Source organism: Sinohyriopsis cumingii, chromosome 4 (assembly GCF_028554795.1).
Source record: "Sinohyriopsis cumingii isolate HCF-2022 chromosome 4, ASM2855479v2, whole genome shotgun sequence".
Lineage (NCBI taxonomy): Eukaryota > Metazoa > Mollusca > Bivalvia > Unionida > Unionidae > Sinohyriopsis > Sinohyriopsis cumingii.
This window is the reverse complement of record NC_142964.1, coordinates 34749558-34762705: the sequence shown is the minus strand read 5'-3', so window position 1 is coordinate 34762705 and position 13148 is coordinate 34749558. Positions and strand designations below refer to the sequence as shown.

Here is a 13148-nt window from a genome sequence, read left to right as displayed (position 1 = left end):
TTAGTTGAAAAACACTTTTATTACCCCAATGATTGGTCTCTTGTTGAGCAAAATACAGACAAGTTGATACATGATAAAGCAGCATATCTCTTAAAATGTGTACTACTTCTAACTGCATAGATTGACAAGATGGTACAATGTATAAAATGTATATTTAATGATATGCAAAGACTAGCAAAATTTTGGTGTTCTGCTAATCAACACACTGATACAAAAATGCTTTAATGTACAAACGATTTCATGATTTTCATCAAACAAACTGTTTATATGAGTATTCCCAATTTAAACAGAATCAATTTTACAATAACTGTTACTAAAATACAAGTTTGTGTGTCAGTCAAATGTTTCAGAAGCCTGTAAACAGTACAAAATATGCATTCAAAACTCATGAAGCTTTATATACATACACATATATATGTAACATACAATATGATCAAATATACTGCTGTTTATATGAAAAAATTCTAAAAAGGACAACAATAAGATGAGGACTTGCATGTTAAGCCTAGACAAAATATACAAAATGACACATCATTGCAGAAAAACTCTTACCAAAACTTTAAGAAACTGTTCATGACAATGTTACCACTGGTGGAGATTTGATTCCCATTAACACAAGAGTGAAATCCCTCTTTCTGCTTCAACTCAAACAAGAGCAAAGACTTCACCTTAACAGTAGATTTACTGTTTCATCCCTTTAAAGTTTATATAAAAAGTCTATCAGAGACTTAAAATGTGCAAATAGTAAAGATAGAATAATCTTTAAAAAAATCAAATTTCATAATCAACAAAAAGCATTTCAAATCATGACAACAAAGAAAACTACTTTATTGTTATAATAAGTCATAACACATTCAGAACTAGTAACGTTAATTAAAGATAAAAAAATATATTTGTGCATACCAAAAATGATGTATTTATACTGTTACCATAGTTATCACTACAAAGGTGGTTATTTACTTTTTTCTCTTTTTTTAAAATCCGTTTTATTCAACTTTGGGACTTTATGACATGGTCTTTTCCAGTCTGTCTTTTTCTACAGCTTTAAGAATTCTTCTGTGGGATCTTGATTATGACCTGAAAAAGAAAATAAAAATGAAGTATTGTGATAATTAAAAAATGCGGCCAAAACCATTATTTATGTATTCAGCAAATTTGTAAACAGAAGTACTGATGCAAGTCCAAATGATCATGCAATGTATTAATATCCCTGTTGCAAGGCAAATGAAGTTTTTATCAAGTTAATATGGCTGGTCTCTGGGATTTGATGGCAGATTCTACTGCGGAGTTCATGTTAAGAAAGGCTTAGCAAACAATTCAGGCAGAACTTGAGAGGCATAAATCTCCATAGCTGCGGCCTGAGAAAAAGAAAGGTCTCAACTGAGTCTCAAGATAAATATCAGTTTGTTTATACACAGAACAAATTACTACAGGAATAGGCTTGTATTAAGATGCCATTTTCCTTATTTCTCCAAGGTGACTGTGCAAGATAGGTTTTAGTCTCTCTCTCTACACACACACACGTGTGTGCATGTGTGTGTACCCATGTACAAGAAAAATGCATACAACTGAATTAGAATTATTTTGGGGACTGCACAACACACATGCAATATACAAGTTCAAAATCTTGATAATTTCACCCTGCTTTACGGTGTAATAACAGCTGGCCATTTTGGATAAAGCATGAAAAAAGGTGCAATATTTAAAGTTAGAATATCTTTCTGATTATATGGATGGCACTTAAATGGACCATTTTTCAGGTTTGCCTTGTTGATGGAGTTCAGTCTTCTGCATCAAATCACTCAAATTCATTTTCATCGTCATCACTCTCGAAAGGTCGCAGTATGTCCTCGAGTAAGTTTAGGTCCAGCATTTACATTCATGACATCTCTAAAACGTATCTCCGTGTACTAACTCAAATTTACCAAGGCAATGCATTGTAACGATGTCTGACAAGATCAAAGATTTAGCCCACACTAATGTTTACCTTCAAAAACTCCAAACCCAGTCAATTAAACATTGCTCACTGTATTGTAACAAAGAAGTATCAAATACTGTGGTTTAAAATGAGAAAGAAAACAAGGAACCGAGTTTAGTTCTAAAGAAAAGTAAATAAATTGCAAATTTACTGGTACACAGAAAAAGGAAAGTAAGTACCAGCATCTTTAGCAAATCAATGCTTTAGCTGGCGCTGATTACTTTGAAAGGGCAAAACATAGTCAACAAAGCACTGTCTACCTTTGAAAACACATTGCTGTCAATTAAATACTGCTCACTCTATTGTAACAAAGAACCATGCTCATTTTCTGAAGAAAAGTAAATACACTGCAAATTACCTAGACATGTGCATTGTAACTATGTTAAACAAATCAAAGCTTAGCCAGCGTGGATTACTGTGAAAAGACCAAACTGAGTCAATGAAGCTTTAATCACGTATAGTCGCAAAGATTATCAAATCAGATGAGAAATAAAAATAAGAACCAAGTTTATTTCCAAAGAAGATAAAAATGTTTACTTTGTACATTTGTTGATTATTTCATTTTATGACTATGTCAGTGTTGCCATAAGAGATTAACAAGTCACACAAAATATTTCCCCATATTGTGCCTCTGATGAGAACATAAAAACTGCTTGAATTCAAAATATTTTATTTTATTTAAATTCAATGAAGAAAAAATGTATTTGATCCACAGTTACGGAACACTGAACATTTATAGTACAGATACAGTAATTATCATATTTGTTCTGCAGCAATGCAGGACTCTGCACAACTTTAGAACAAGTTACCAATCATTAAGTTCATGCATTTCTAGTCACAGCACTGAACAAAATGCTAGTTTATTAATATAAGCAATCGAAGAAGTTATCTATCAAGGCTTGTAAGCATTATTTCTTTAATAAGGCTAGTGATGATACACAATTTTGTCACAATGCAATGTGCAATGGATTTTAATATTTCACATGTAGGCATCTATAGTGCCTCCTTCTGTCAGGTCTACCTGGAAAAACCCTTGTCTTTTAGTTCTTGTAAAAAATGTGCACCCCTGACTGAAAATAAGAAAATTGTGAAAAAAGTGTACATTATACACAGTTAAGAGTATCAGTAACGGGACAGGATTGAAGACAGTTGCTGCCTAAATTTAAATTCAGGACCTGCATAACAGACATACCACTAAAATAAAGATCAGGAAGAGCTGGCCAGTGCCATCTATGTTTGAAATATCAGCTACCATGATGTTAAAAACTATTCAATGTGTCCAACTTACTGATTTGATCTCAGTATATGCCTGGAGGCCATACTCTCCAAGTTCCCTTCCATTTCCTGACATTTTGTACCCACCAAAAGGAGATGCTGCATCAAACACATCAAAACAGTTCACCCTGAAAAAGCAAATAATATGATGTAGCAAGGACCACAATAATCAATTTTATTAAGGTAAAATGAGAATATAGACAGGTATGAAAAAATGCTGTTTCAACTGAGGTTGTTCACTTTCAGTAAGATGAAAGAAAGAATCAGTTACTGTTGGTTATAATCAAATTCTGTGCCATTTTAACCATTTAGAGACTTCATGAAGGATTCTATAAACTTCCAATTATTCCGGAATGAAGTAATTTTGACATAAATGATTGGTTGTTTAGAAACATCTGGTGATTAATCTTGACTCTAGTCTGAAATATACTGTGGAAGGTGCATGAAAAGCCACCTGATGTTTTCTATACCAGCCACTGATTACAGTTCAATATGCAAATAAGGGAAGAAACGGTGACACAACATTCTGTCAACAAATGTCAAGCACAAGTTTGACAATCTGTCCACCATATTTTTATAGCAATATTTTCCTGATGCACTCTAATGCATGTAGTAAGAGTGTAGACTAGGCTTGATGCACTCTCATGCATGTTGTAAGAGTACAGAATAGGATTGATGCACTCTCATGCATGTTGTAAGAGTGTAGAATAGGGCTGAAGCACTCTCATGCATGTTGTAAGAGTGTAGAATAGGGCTGAAGCACTATCATGCATGTTGTAAGAGTGTAGAATAGGCCTGATGCACTCTCATGCATGTTGTAAGAGTAGAATAGGCCTGATGCACTCTCATGCATGTTGTAAGAGTGTAGAATAGGCTTGATGCCCTCTCATGCATGCCATAAGAGTGTAGAATATGCCTGATGCATTCTCATGCATGTTGTAAGAGTGTAGACTAGGCTTGATGCACTCTCATGCATGTTGTAAGAGTACAGAATAGGCCTGATGTGCTATCATGCATGTTGTAAGAGTGTAGAATAGGCCTGATGCACTCTCATGCATGTTGTAAGAGTGTAGAATAGGCTTGATGCCCTCTCATGCATGCCATAAGAGTGTAGAATATGCCTGATGCATTCTCATGCATGTTGTAAGAGTGTAGACTAGGCCTGATGCACTATCATGCATGTTGTAAGAGTGTAGACTAGGCTTGATGCACTCATGCATGTTGTAAGAGTGTAGAATAGGCTTGATGCACTCTCATGCATGTAGTAAGAGTGTAGAATAGGCTTGATGCACTCTCATAAATGTTGTAAGAGTGTAGACTAGGCTTGATGCACTCATGCATGTTGTAAGGGTACAGAATAGGCCTGATGCACTCTCACAAATGTTGTAAGAGTGAAGACTAGGCTTGATGCACTTTCATGCATGATGTAAGAGTGTAGAATAGGCCTGATGCACTCTCATGCATGTTGTAAGAGTGCAGAATAGGCCTGATGCACTCTCATGCATGTTGCAAGAGTGTAGAATAGGCTTGATGCACTCTCATGCATGTTGTAAGAGTGTTAAAAAGGCCTGATGCAATCTCTTGCATGTCATAAGACTATAGAATAGGCCTGATGCAATCTCTTGTATGTCATAAGAGTGCAGGATAGGCCCAATGCACAATCATGCATGTTGTAAGAGTGTAGAATAGGCCTGATGCAATCTCTTGCATGTCATAAGAGTAGAAAAGACTTAATACAATGTCATACATATCATAAGAGTAGAATAGACCAGATGCACTCTCCTGATGATATAAGAGTGTAGAATAGTTGTTGTTGTTATGGGGTTTAACGCCATTTTTCAGCACACGATAGGCTATACATGGCGACCAGTATTAATGGTGGAGGAAGAACCCAGGAAAACCCTGGAAAGAACCACCGACCCACGAGAAGCTACCGGCAAGCTTTCTCACATACCCACACTAGCTGAATCCGAGACTCAAACCGGCGCAGACAGAGGTGAGATGGCAGTGATCCATAACGGAGAGCGCTTTAGACCACTTGGCCACTCGGGGCCCCAGTGTAGAATAGACCAGATGCAGTCTCATGCATGTCATAAGAGTGATAAACTCTACTACAGGATGGAAGAGTCTAGAATAGACCTGGTGCCATCTAACACCTGCTAACCCTAATAAGATCGTCTCAGTAAGGCAGCTGATTTGTTTCTGTAAGGCTGATTTCTTTTCAGTAACATCTAATAAAGTATATACTGCTATTGTCAAGTTGAAAAACATGTATTTAAAAAGTTCGGTGTTTCAAACTGATGCACCAGTGATAAACATTATGAAAAGTTTGTAAAGTACATGTACACCTTCAGTTCCAAACATTATGCATCTCAATCGCTTGTTGCTTTCTCTCAATTTGACAATTCTTGGAATTGTTTTCTTCAGTTCACATGACGGTAATCATATCTCCCACCACATGACATACTCAAATAGACATACTCAAATAGGCACGTGATTTCCAATAAACGTAATTGTGTCCCCTTCTGCTTTTGTTCAGAACCACTGGAATATTCCATTTTATTCTTCTGTACTGATTATTAAAACCTTTTTATAAGGCTTATTTTTTCCTTTCATCTTTAAACATCTATTGGTACTTGGATGCCATTTTAACAAAATTCTATAATCAACAATTTGATCATGCAGATGCTTCACATGCAAGAATATGTGCAGTTTAAAGCATCTGATGTACCACTATAAAGTTAGTCCGTCTTTGTAATTCCACTAAAGCTAATGTCAAACCTGGATCAAAATTAAACATCGATGAGCCAATTATTCAGATTTTACCACAACAATGATATTTCCATAGTTTTTCCTTTCATTCCGTAAGTCTGTGTGTTAAGGGTCATTTTCCTAAGAATTGGCAGGTCTGTGACCTCATGCATGCTGTAAGAGTGGAATAGGCCTGATGCAATCTCATTCATGTCATAAAAGGTGACTAATGGAGGCAGGAGCCATATTTAGCGAGTTGAATACTTTACCAAAATTGTGCAGGTTACAATCCTACCATCTAATCATCCCTCACTGACAACTGTGATGTATCCTTGGGAAAGGTACATTACTCTGAATGTCTTGTACCGAATAACCTACGTTGCTGTGCCATAAAACACCAAACAAAACAAAACCAGTTTCACTACTCAACAACCAACTACACCGCTCCCTCAATAACTTGCGCCTAGATAACTCATGAATCCGTCTGTTATGTGGGGTCAGGCATGGATCCCATTTTTTAAAACTAGAAAATACAAAAAATATTAGCCATATTTGTTGAACTTGAAGAAAATCTAAATTGTTAAATGAAACATCTCTGTATCACTCGTTTTATTGTCAAATATGGTAGATTGGATCTGGAAATTTTAATCAACATTATGAAATTATCAACTTTTAATAAGAATTCATTTATTTTATGTTCTTTCTTGACCTTCTTAGAACACCGTAAATAATGATATTCAACAAAATTCTGATTAATGAAAATGTCACTTATGCCTCATGCAAGAGAAGCATTAACTTTAATTGCAAACCACCTTTGTAAAAAATTGTACAAACCTTCAATTTTCTAATATAATGACTACCATATCCATCATCATCAGAAGTGCAGTCTTCCAAATGTTAGAGTGTTGAAAGATTTTTCACAGATTCCAACGCAAAAAATGTCAGCCAGTTCAGACAATAATTTTTGGACTGCAGGGGTTTCCCTAGTCCCACAATGTAAGATGTCCAACCGTATATTTATGTTTTTGGGGTCGACCCCAAAGAACATACATATCAGAGTGGATGTCTTACATTGTAGGACTAAGAGTTTTCCAGTAGGTGGTGAAACAAAGAACCTGTCATTGTATTTGTAACAGACTGTAAGAAACATGTAGTTCTACCAATTCTACCTTTCCCAATTTATTAATTTGTAAATAGAATATATAGCTATGTTATTAAAAAAAACATTATTTAGGTACTCAAAAAAATAGCTTGTACACATAATTTTCATGTAAAAGGGATGGTATATTTACCACCAACTATCCTGAGAATGTGAGTTTGTAAATCTTACTTTTACAAAGTGCTCTGAATGGTGTTTTGTCAGTAATTTATTTGAACTTTCAACAATGTAGGCAGAGATTAATTTTATGTACAGTTATATAATCCCCTATATTAAGATAACAACTAAGTGATCACACTTAATTTCATGTACACTGAATAGTGGATATTGCAAGGGCAGATAATTTATATTACACAAGTTCAAAACTATAAATAAAAATTGATATTCCTGCCTATTTGCAACTCACTGTACTTTTATGTGACTAAATAATTCAGTGGCCAAAATGTCACCATACTTAAATATAATTTACAGTGTTGACATTTTTTATAAAAACTTTGATTATTGTTTTTATAAATGCAAGAACCTTTAAAATCCTAACAGGGAAGATCAAAAAGGGCAATACACACAAGCCTGGGCCAATAAACACATACTATGCTGTACCTACCCTCATGTCCTTAATAGCCCTAAATTCCAAGATTCAAGATGGCAATAAATAAAAGCAAGGGGAAATAGGTAAGTACTATATTGTGTCTGGGCCAACCGTTTTGCATCTAGACCTCCCATCAGCCCCCTTCCTAAGGGGTTAGTATCATAGTCTACTGCAGGGGTGGTCATACTCTTCAAATAATGGAAATTCTGGGTGACAAGTCTAGACTACTGTTTATCTTTTATCCCTCTCCAAAATCCAAATGCTTTCCCAAAATCCAAGAATTTTGATGCAACCCCTTCTAACTGAATAAACATTAGCTGGTCAGGTCTACAAGGATCTATCTTGTTTCTTGAATTTGCACGTGTATTGTTTTGGCAAATGAAGTTACACTCACAATCAAAATATGCTTATGTACCATAATGACCAAGTCTTTGGACGCTCTAAGTCTTGTGACACCCTAAATTTTTTTCAAAAGTAATTTTTTATGATCTATAAATGTTAGGACACAAAATTAAAGCAATTTTTTCATGTACTAAAGGTCTTGGGACACCAAACATTTTTCCACTAAGCAATGAATATATTTTCTCAATCGTAACAACATTTAAAAAGAAGTGACCATGGTTGTTAAGGGGCTATCATCAGGAGTTATTACTTGGGAATATTATAAATTTATATAATTTGTTTGAAAAGTCAATTAATATATTTAATTTTCAACTGTTTCCTTATTATTTCTATCCAATAAATTGGCATAATCTGATCGATGACAGGAGTTGAGCATTAGCGGGTTGCTGCAAACGTTTACAACAGTAACCTATCCCTGTTGTCTTCAGTTTTTTATTCTTTGTTTAGCATTATTGCAGCAGAACATTGTATCAATGCACAAGTAATTACCTTTTATTTTGCTTTGAAAATGTAAATATCTAACTCGTTAAAACTGTGCTCCCAGTATGACAAGAATGAACAACAGCAGCGTTTGGTTCAACGCTTGCATATAGTTATGGCATGTTTACATAAGGGTGTCACCGCATGTACTTTGAAGATTTTCACTTGCACTAACTGAAGTACATCCCTTGGATTTGAATTAAGGGCACAACTGCACTAAACTTAAATAATACCTCCAAAATATAATACAGATATTTCAGAAATAATGCTTTGAAAATAACCGTAATACCTTAAACACTCAGATGTAGTTTGCTTTGACATAAACAGCCATAAATAAGTACCTGTTTACTTGGCCATGGCAATCATGCTACTCAATTGAGCAAGTGTTCATACCTTAATTGAATGACAATGATATTGATGTCAATAGTTAGTCAGTCCGTTACAATTTTGGGAGGCCAAATAATTTAGAACTGCTATTATGCAGGGCATCTCATCCTGCTCACTTTAGATTTTCCAACAGTTAATTCGTGTAGAGTAATGTTATACACAAACGGTTACCAGCATTGCTGCCAGACAAAAACTACCCTCATTGCATGCCAGTTTCATGGATCAAATGATTACCTGGTCTCCTGTTTGAAAACAAAAGACAAATTTACCAATTATAAACAAAAGGACATGCCAAGACTTCCAGCTGTCCAAAATCAAAGGTTGAACAAATACCGAGTTTAAAGTTACGAATTTGTGTTATGGTAAGCCAAAACACAAAACTAAAATGTATCAATGATGAACAGTTAAGTGAATGTGCTGTATACTGGTTAAGTGACTTGTATAATTACAGATTTGTGTCATTTCATATGAATTAGATCACATTGCTGGATCGCTTATATCTCTGGAAAACATTAACTCTTGAGGGTGTGGGTCAAAATAAATAAAATAGCAATTGACATGTTTTTTAAATGTGATTTGGAAGAATGAGATTTGGTAAAAACAATGACTAAAGCAAAATTCTGGATCTAGTATTTTTGGGAATAAACAAGGATATACAATTTGCAATGTGTAAGTACTGGTCTATACACTACAGTATATTACAGTACCAGTTGCACAGTAAACTCTAAGCGCCCCGTGAATTATTGAAGTTTTTATTTACTTTTATTTCATGTTAGAAAAATTGGAAAATATGTACATGCAAAATAATAAAATAAATACAGTCATAGTAGTTTTAAGTGTTTCTTGAAGTAAATGAACCAGAGCTGGTCACTGCTGTGTACAGTATGGTGATCTTGCCATTTCTTTCTAGACATTTTTTTTATGGCAGTAAGCGCTGAGACACTGAAATGCTATAAGTTTTAAATTCATAATAAATCTTGCGACATTAAAAAAAATTATTTTTTTGTGTCCCAAGACTTACAGTCATTACAGTATTATATCATAATCAGCATAATATGAACATCATCTCCACGTCTTACAACAGCAACGGTCCTCCTGTATTTGTTTCAAGCACAAAAGCAGAGGATCTTTGTCCAGTACATTTGCACTAGGTGTGGACATTATCAAGAGGACATCTGAACCCTCCCCTCTGCCAGGAAAAAGGTTATCTGCTTCACTGAATGAGTTTTAAAACTTGATAAGTGCAAAGTAGGGCAACTACAGTTATATTCCAGCCATGTGACAGCCATTTCAGTATGTCTCTAGGCACCATTACACACGCATGGGCACTGGCTCATTTAGGGACAAGCAGTTCTAAATATAAATTGAACTGACTTACAAAAAGGAGACTGGTACATTTCAATGCAAAAGATAAAACTTGTCTATCTATCTACTACATTTATCTCATAATTATCATGCACCATTATAAGTTTATTTCCATTTTGTGCAACATCTTCCAATTCAAACTTTTACTTTTGCTGGAGTTGCAAACTGAATGGCAGAATCCTTTCACTATGCAGTTGGGATGCAACACTGCAATATGCACTTGCATTAAAATACAAGTCTTCATGCTCATAAAAAGCTCGATCTGAGAGGGCAATAAGCATAATCTTAGGCCAAAATGCACTTACCATACTTTATCTGGGCTAATATGCCATTTATTTTAATGCAACAGCCTTGATGCAATTAGAAGCCCTAATTGGCATGATCCAAGTGACCAGTAAAATTTTGGGCTGAAATTTACTTACCATACTGTACCAGCTCTCATGCTATTAGAGAGATATAACGCCTTGTCCAAGTCTTTTGTCATGATAGCAGCACCTAGACCATAGACCGTGCCATCATTTGACCGCTGTATCACTTCATCCAGAGTCTTGAATTTCATTATTTGCATGACTGGTCCAAAAATCTGTTAAAATAGTTGAGCTTTATACAACAATGACAACAAAGGTTTCAAATTTTAAAATTAATTAATATACAAGAGACATATTTGGACCAAACCACCTATCTATTAAGTTAAATGTTTGTTTTCAGACAATGACTGTTTTTGGAAAACAAAAACCATTTTCTTGAATTAATTTGTTCATGTCTTTATTTATCTGAAATTGCCTTGGCAATTAGTTATTGGAAAATGGGAGAACCCCAAATCTTAACAAAGATCATTTGTTTTAACTATATTACTTACTGTTTTCTGAACAATCCCTTTATTAGTTGAGAAAAGAAATAAAGTTTGAGCCACGTGAATGAAAAGAACACACCTGTAGATAACATGCAGGTCACATATATTGGAATGAGTTTTACTGGAGAATAAGATTTAATTAGAAACCCAAGTAGGCCAGAGATCACTCATCTGGGTGACATCTCTTGCCAGCCAACTGCAAGAGCACAACCAATAAAAACGGGTCAGATGATCTGCAGACACTTATTATAATGCTGTTTATTGCATATGTTTTGAAGTCTAGTTCTTAAGGTTTTTATTTTATCTTCAGCCATATTTGATGGTACACGATCATCATTAATTTTGTCTAATACTGATCTTTATGCCAGTATTTCCTTCTATCAAATTTTATCAAATTTTCTTAGTTGGTTTCTGAGAAAAAGTTGCTTGTATATTTTTCTATTTCTAGTAACAACATCAATATTTGATGACAGAGAAGCATCATTTATGTAAACCTGAAAGGCCTTCAAGCAATGATGCATGCTATTAAATTGGTAAAATTCTGAGAACTGATTCTTTTGAAGAACAGTTTTTAATGTTTCTATATTTTAGTTGTTGTTGCTGTGGGGTTTAATGCCATTTTTCAGCACACAATAGGCTATACATGGTGGCCAGTATTAATGGTGGAGGAAGAACCCGGGAATACCCCGGAAAGAACCACCGACCCACAAGAAGCTACTGGCCTATTTTTTAGTCATGGTGGCCATATTTAATGTCAAACTGGCATCATTTGCAAAACTCTGAAAGCCATTTATGACATGATGCTTTCTGTCAAATTGGATCAGATTCTGTTGTGGTTCTTAAAAACTGGTGTGTAATCAGGAATTACACAGCTTATTGCCTCAAAGCTTTTAGTAGTCTCCAGGAACCATCAGAAACATTAACTATCCAGCAGAAAACATTAATTGTCCCACAGAAACAAATTCGGACTAAAGTCATACTGACAATAAAATGATAGGCCCTTTTCAAAAGTTTTTCCAATTTTGATCTTTACATTTTAACTTTAAATCTTTTCAAAATTTACCAGAGCATAAAATACATAAAACAATAAAAGAACATTCTTTCATATGATATCAAAGTAGAGGCACTATAGTGAATTGAAAAACCAGAGATTTTTTTAACCCCTTGAAGTCAAACAGAATCCATGTATAATGCCAAATGCAAAATCTTAACCAAAGCCAGTAAAGATAAAATGTAAGTTATGATAAGCTTTAGTTTTAAATGTGTGTTATTAGCAGAGATATAAAAAAGAGTGCCATAAAATTTAACCCAAGTAAATTAAGTATAAGATATGGGATACAATGACCTACTACTGAAATGAAGGAGTAGTGCTCATCAGGATGCATCCCCTCAACCAAATTTCATGATTCTAGATGGGAAAGTGTGTTTACAGCATGTAAAATCTTAAGTGGTCATCAGCTAAACTCAAAAGCTTGACATAATCCAGTAAAATGTTAAATGTTGATCATGGTGTTCTTTTTCATACAATCATCTAGTTTACTGATTCAAGCATGAACTGTTAAAAACAAAACTGAACCCAGACCAGTGAAGCATGAAATATAGGTCAGTAACCTACTTTTGTGATAAGGGTGTTGTAATTTTCAAGATGCATCTCCTCGCCTTTGTACCAAATTTCATGATACTAGGTACTATTTGTATATAGTGGATAAAAACCTTTCATGATCATGGGATAAATGCAAGAATTTAACTAGTAAAATATGAAATGTAGGTCACATGACCTTGTAAGGGTGTGGTACTAATACAGATGCATACAATCATCTAGTTTAATGATTCTAGTGTGATCAGAACTTGAGACTGAAATATTAAATCAAAGTCAGTGAGGAATTAAACATGGGTCATAGTGACCTAT

At 34.7% G+C, this 13148-nt stretch overlaps 1 protein-coding gene across 1 annotated transcript in view; it reads right to left on the bottom strand.

The window, feature by feature from the left end:
- LOC149800918 (aldehyde dehydrogenase, mitochondrial-like) overlaps window positions 1-13148 on the bottom strand; it is a 69592-nt gene continuing 56444 nt past the window's right edge. The window contains exons 12-14 of the mRNA XM_089954981.1: window positions 10809-10969; window positions 3267-3381; window positions 1-1077 (exon numbers count right to left, since the gene is read on the bottom strand). Coding sequence (XP_089811107.1) covers window positions 1045-1077; window positions 3267-3381; window positions 10809-10969 — 309 coding nt within the window. The 3' untranslated portion in view covers window positions 1-1044. The remainder of the gene's footprint in view (window positions 1078-3266; window positions 3382-10808; window positions 10970-13148) is intronic.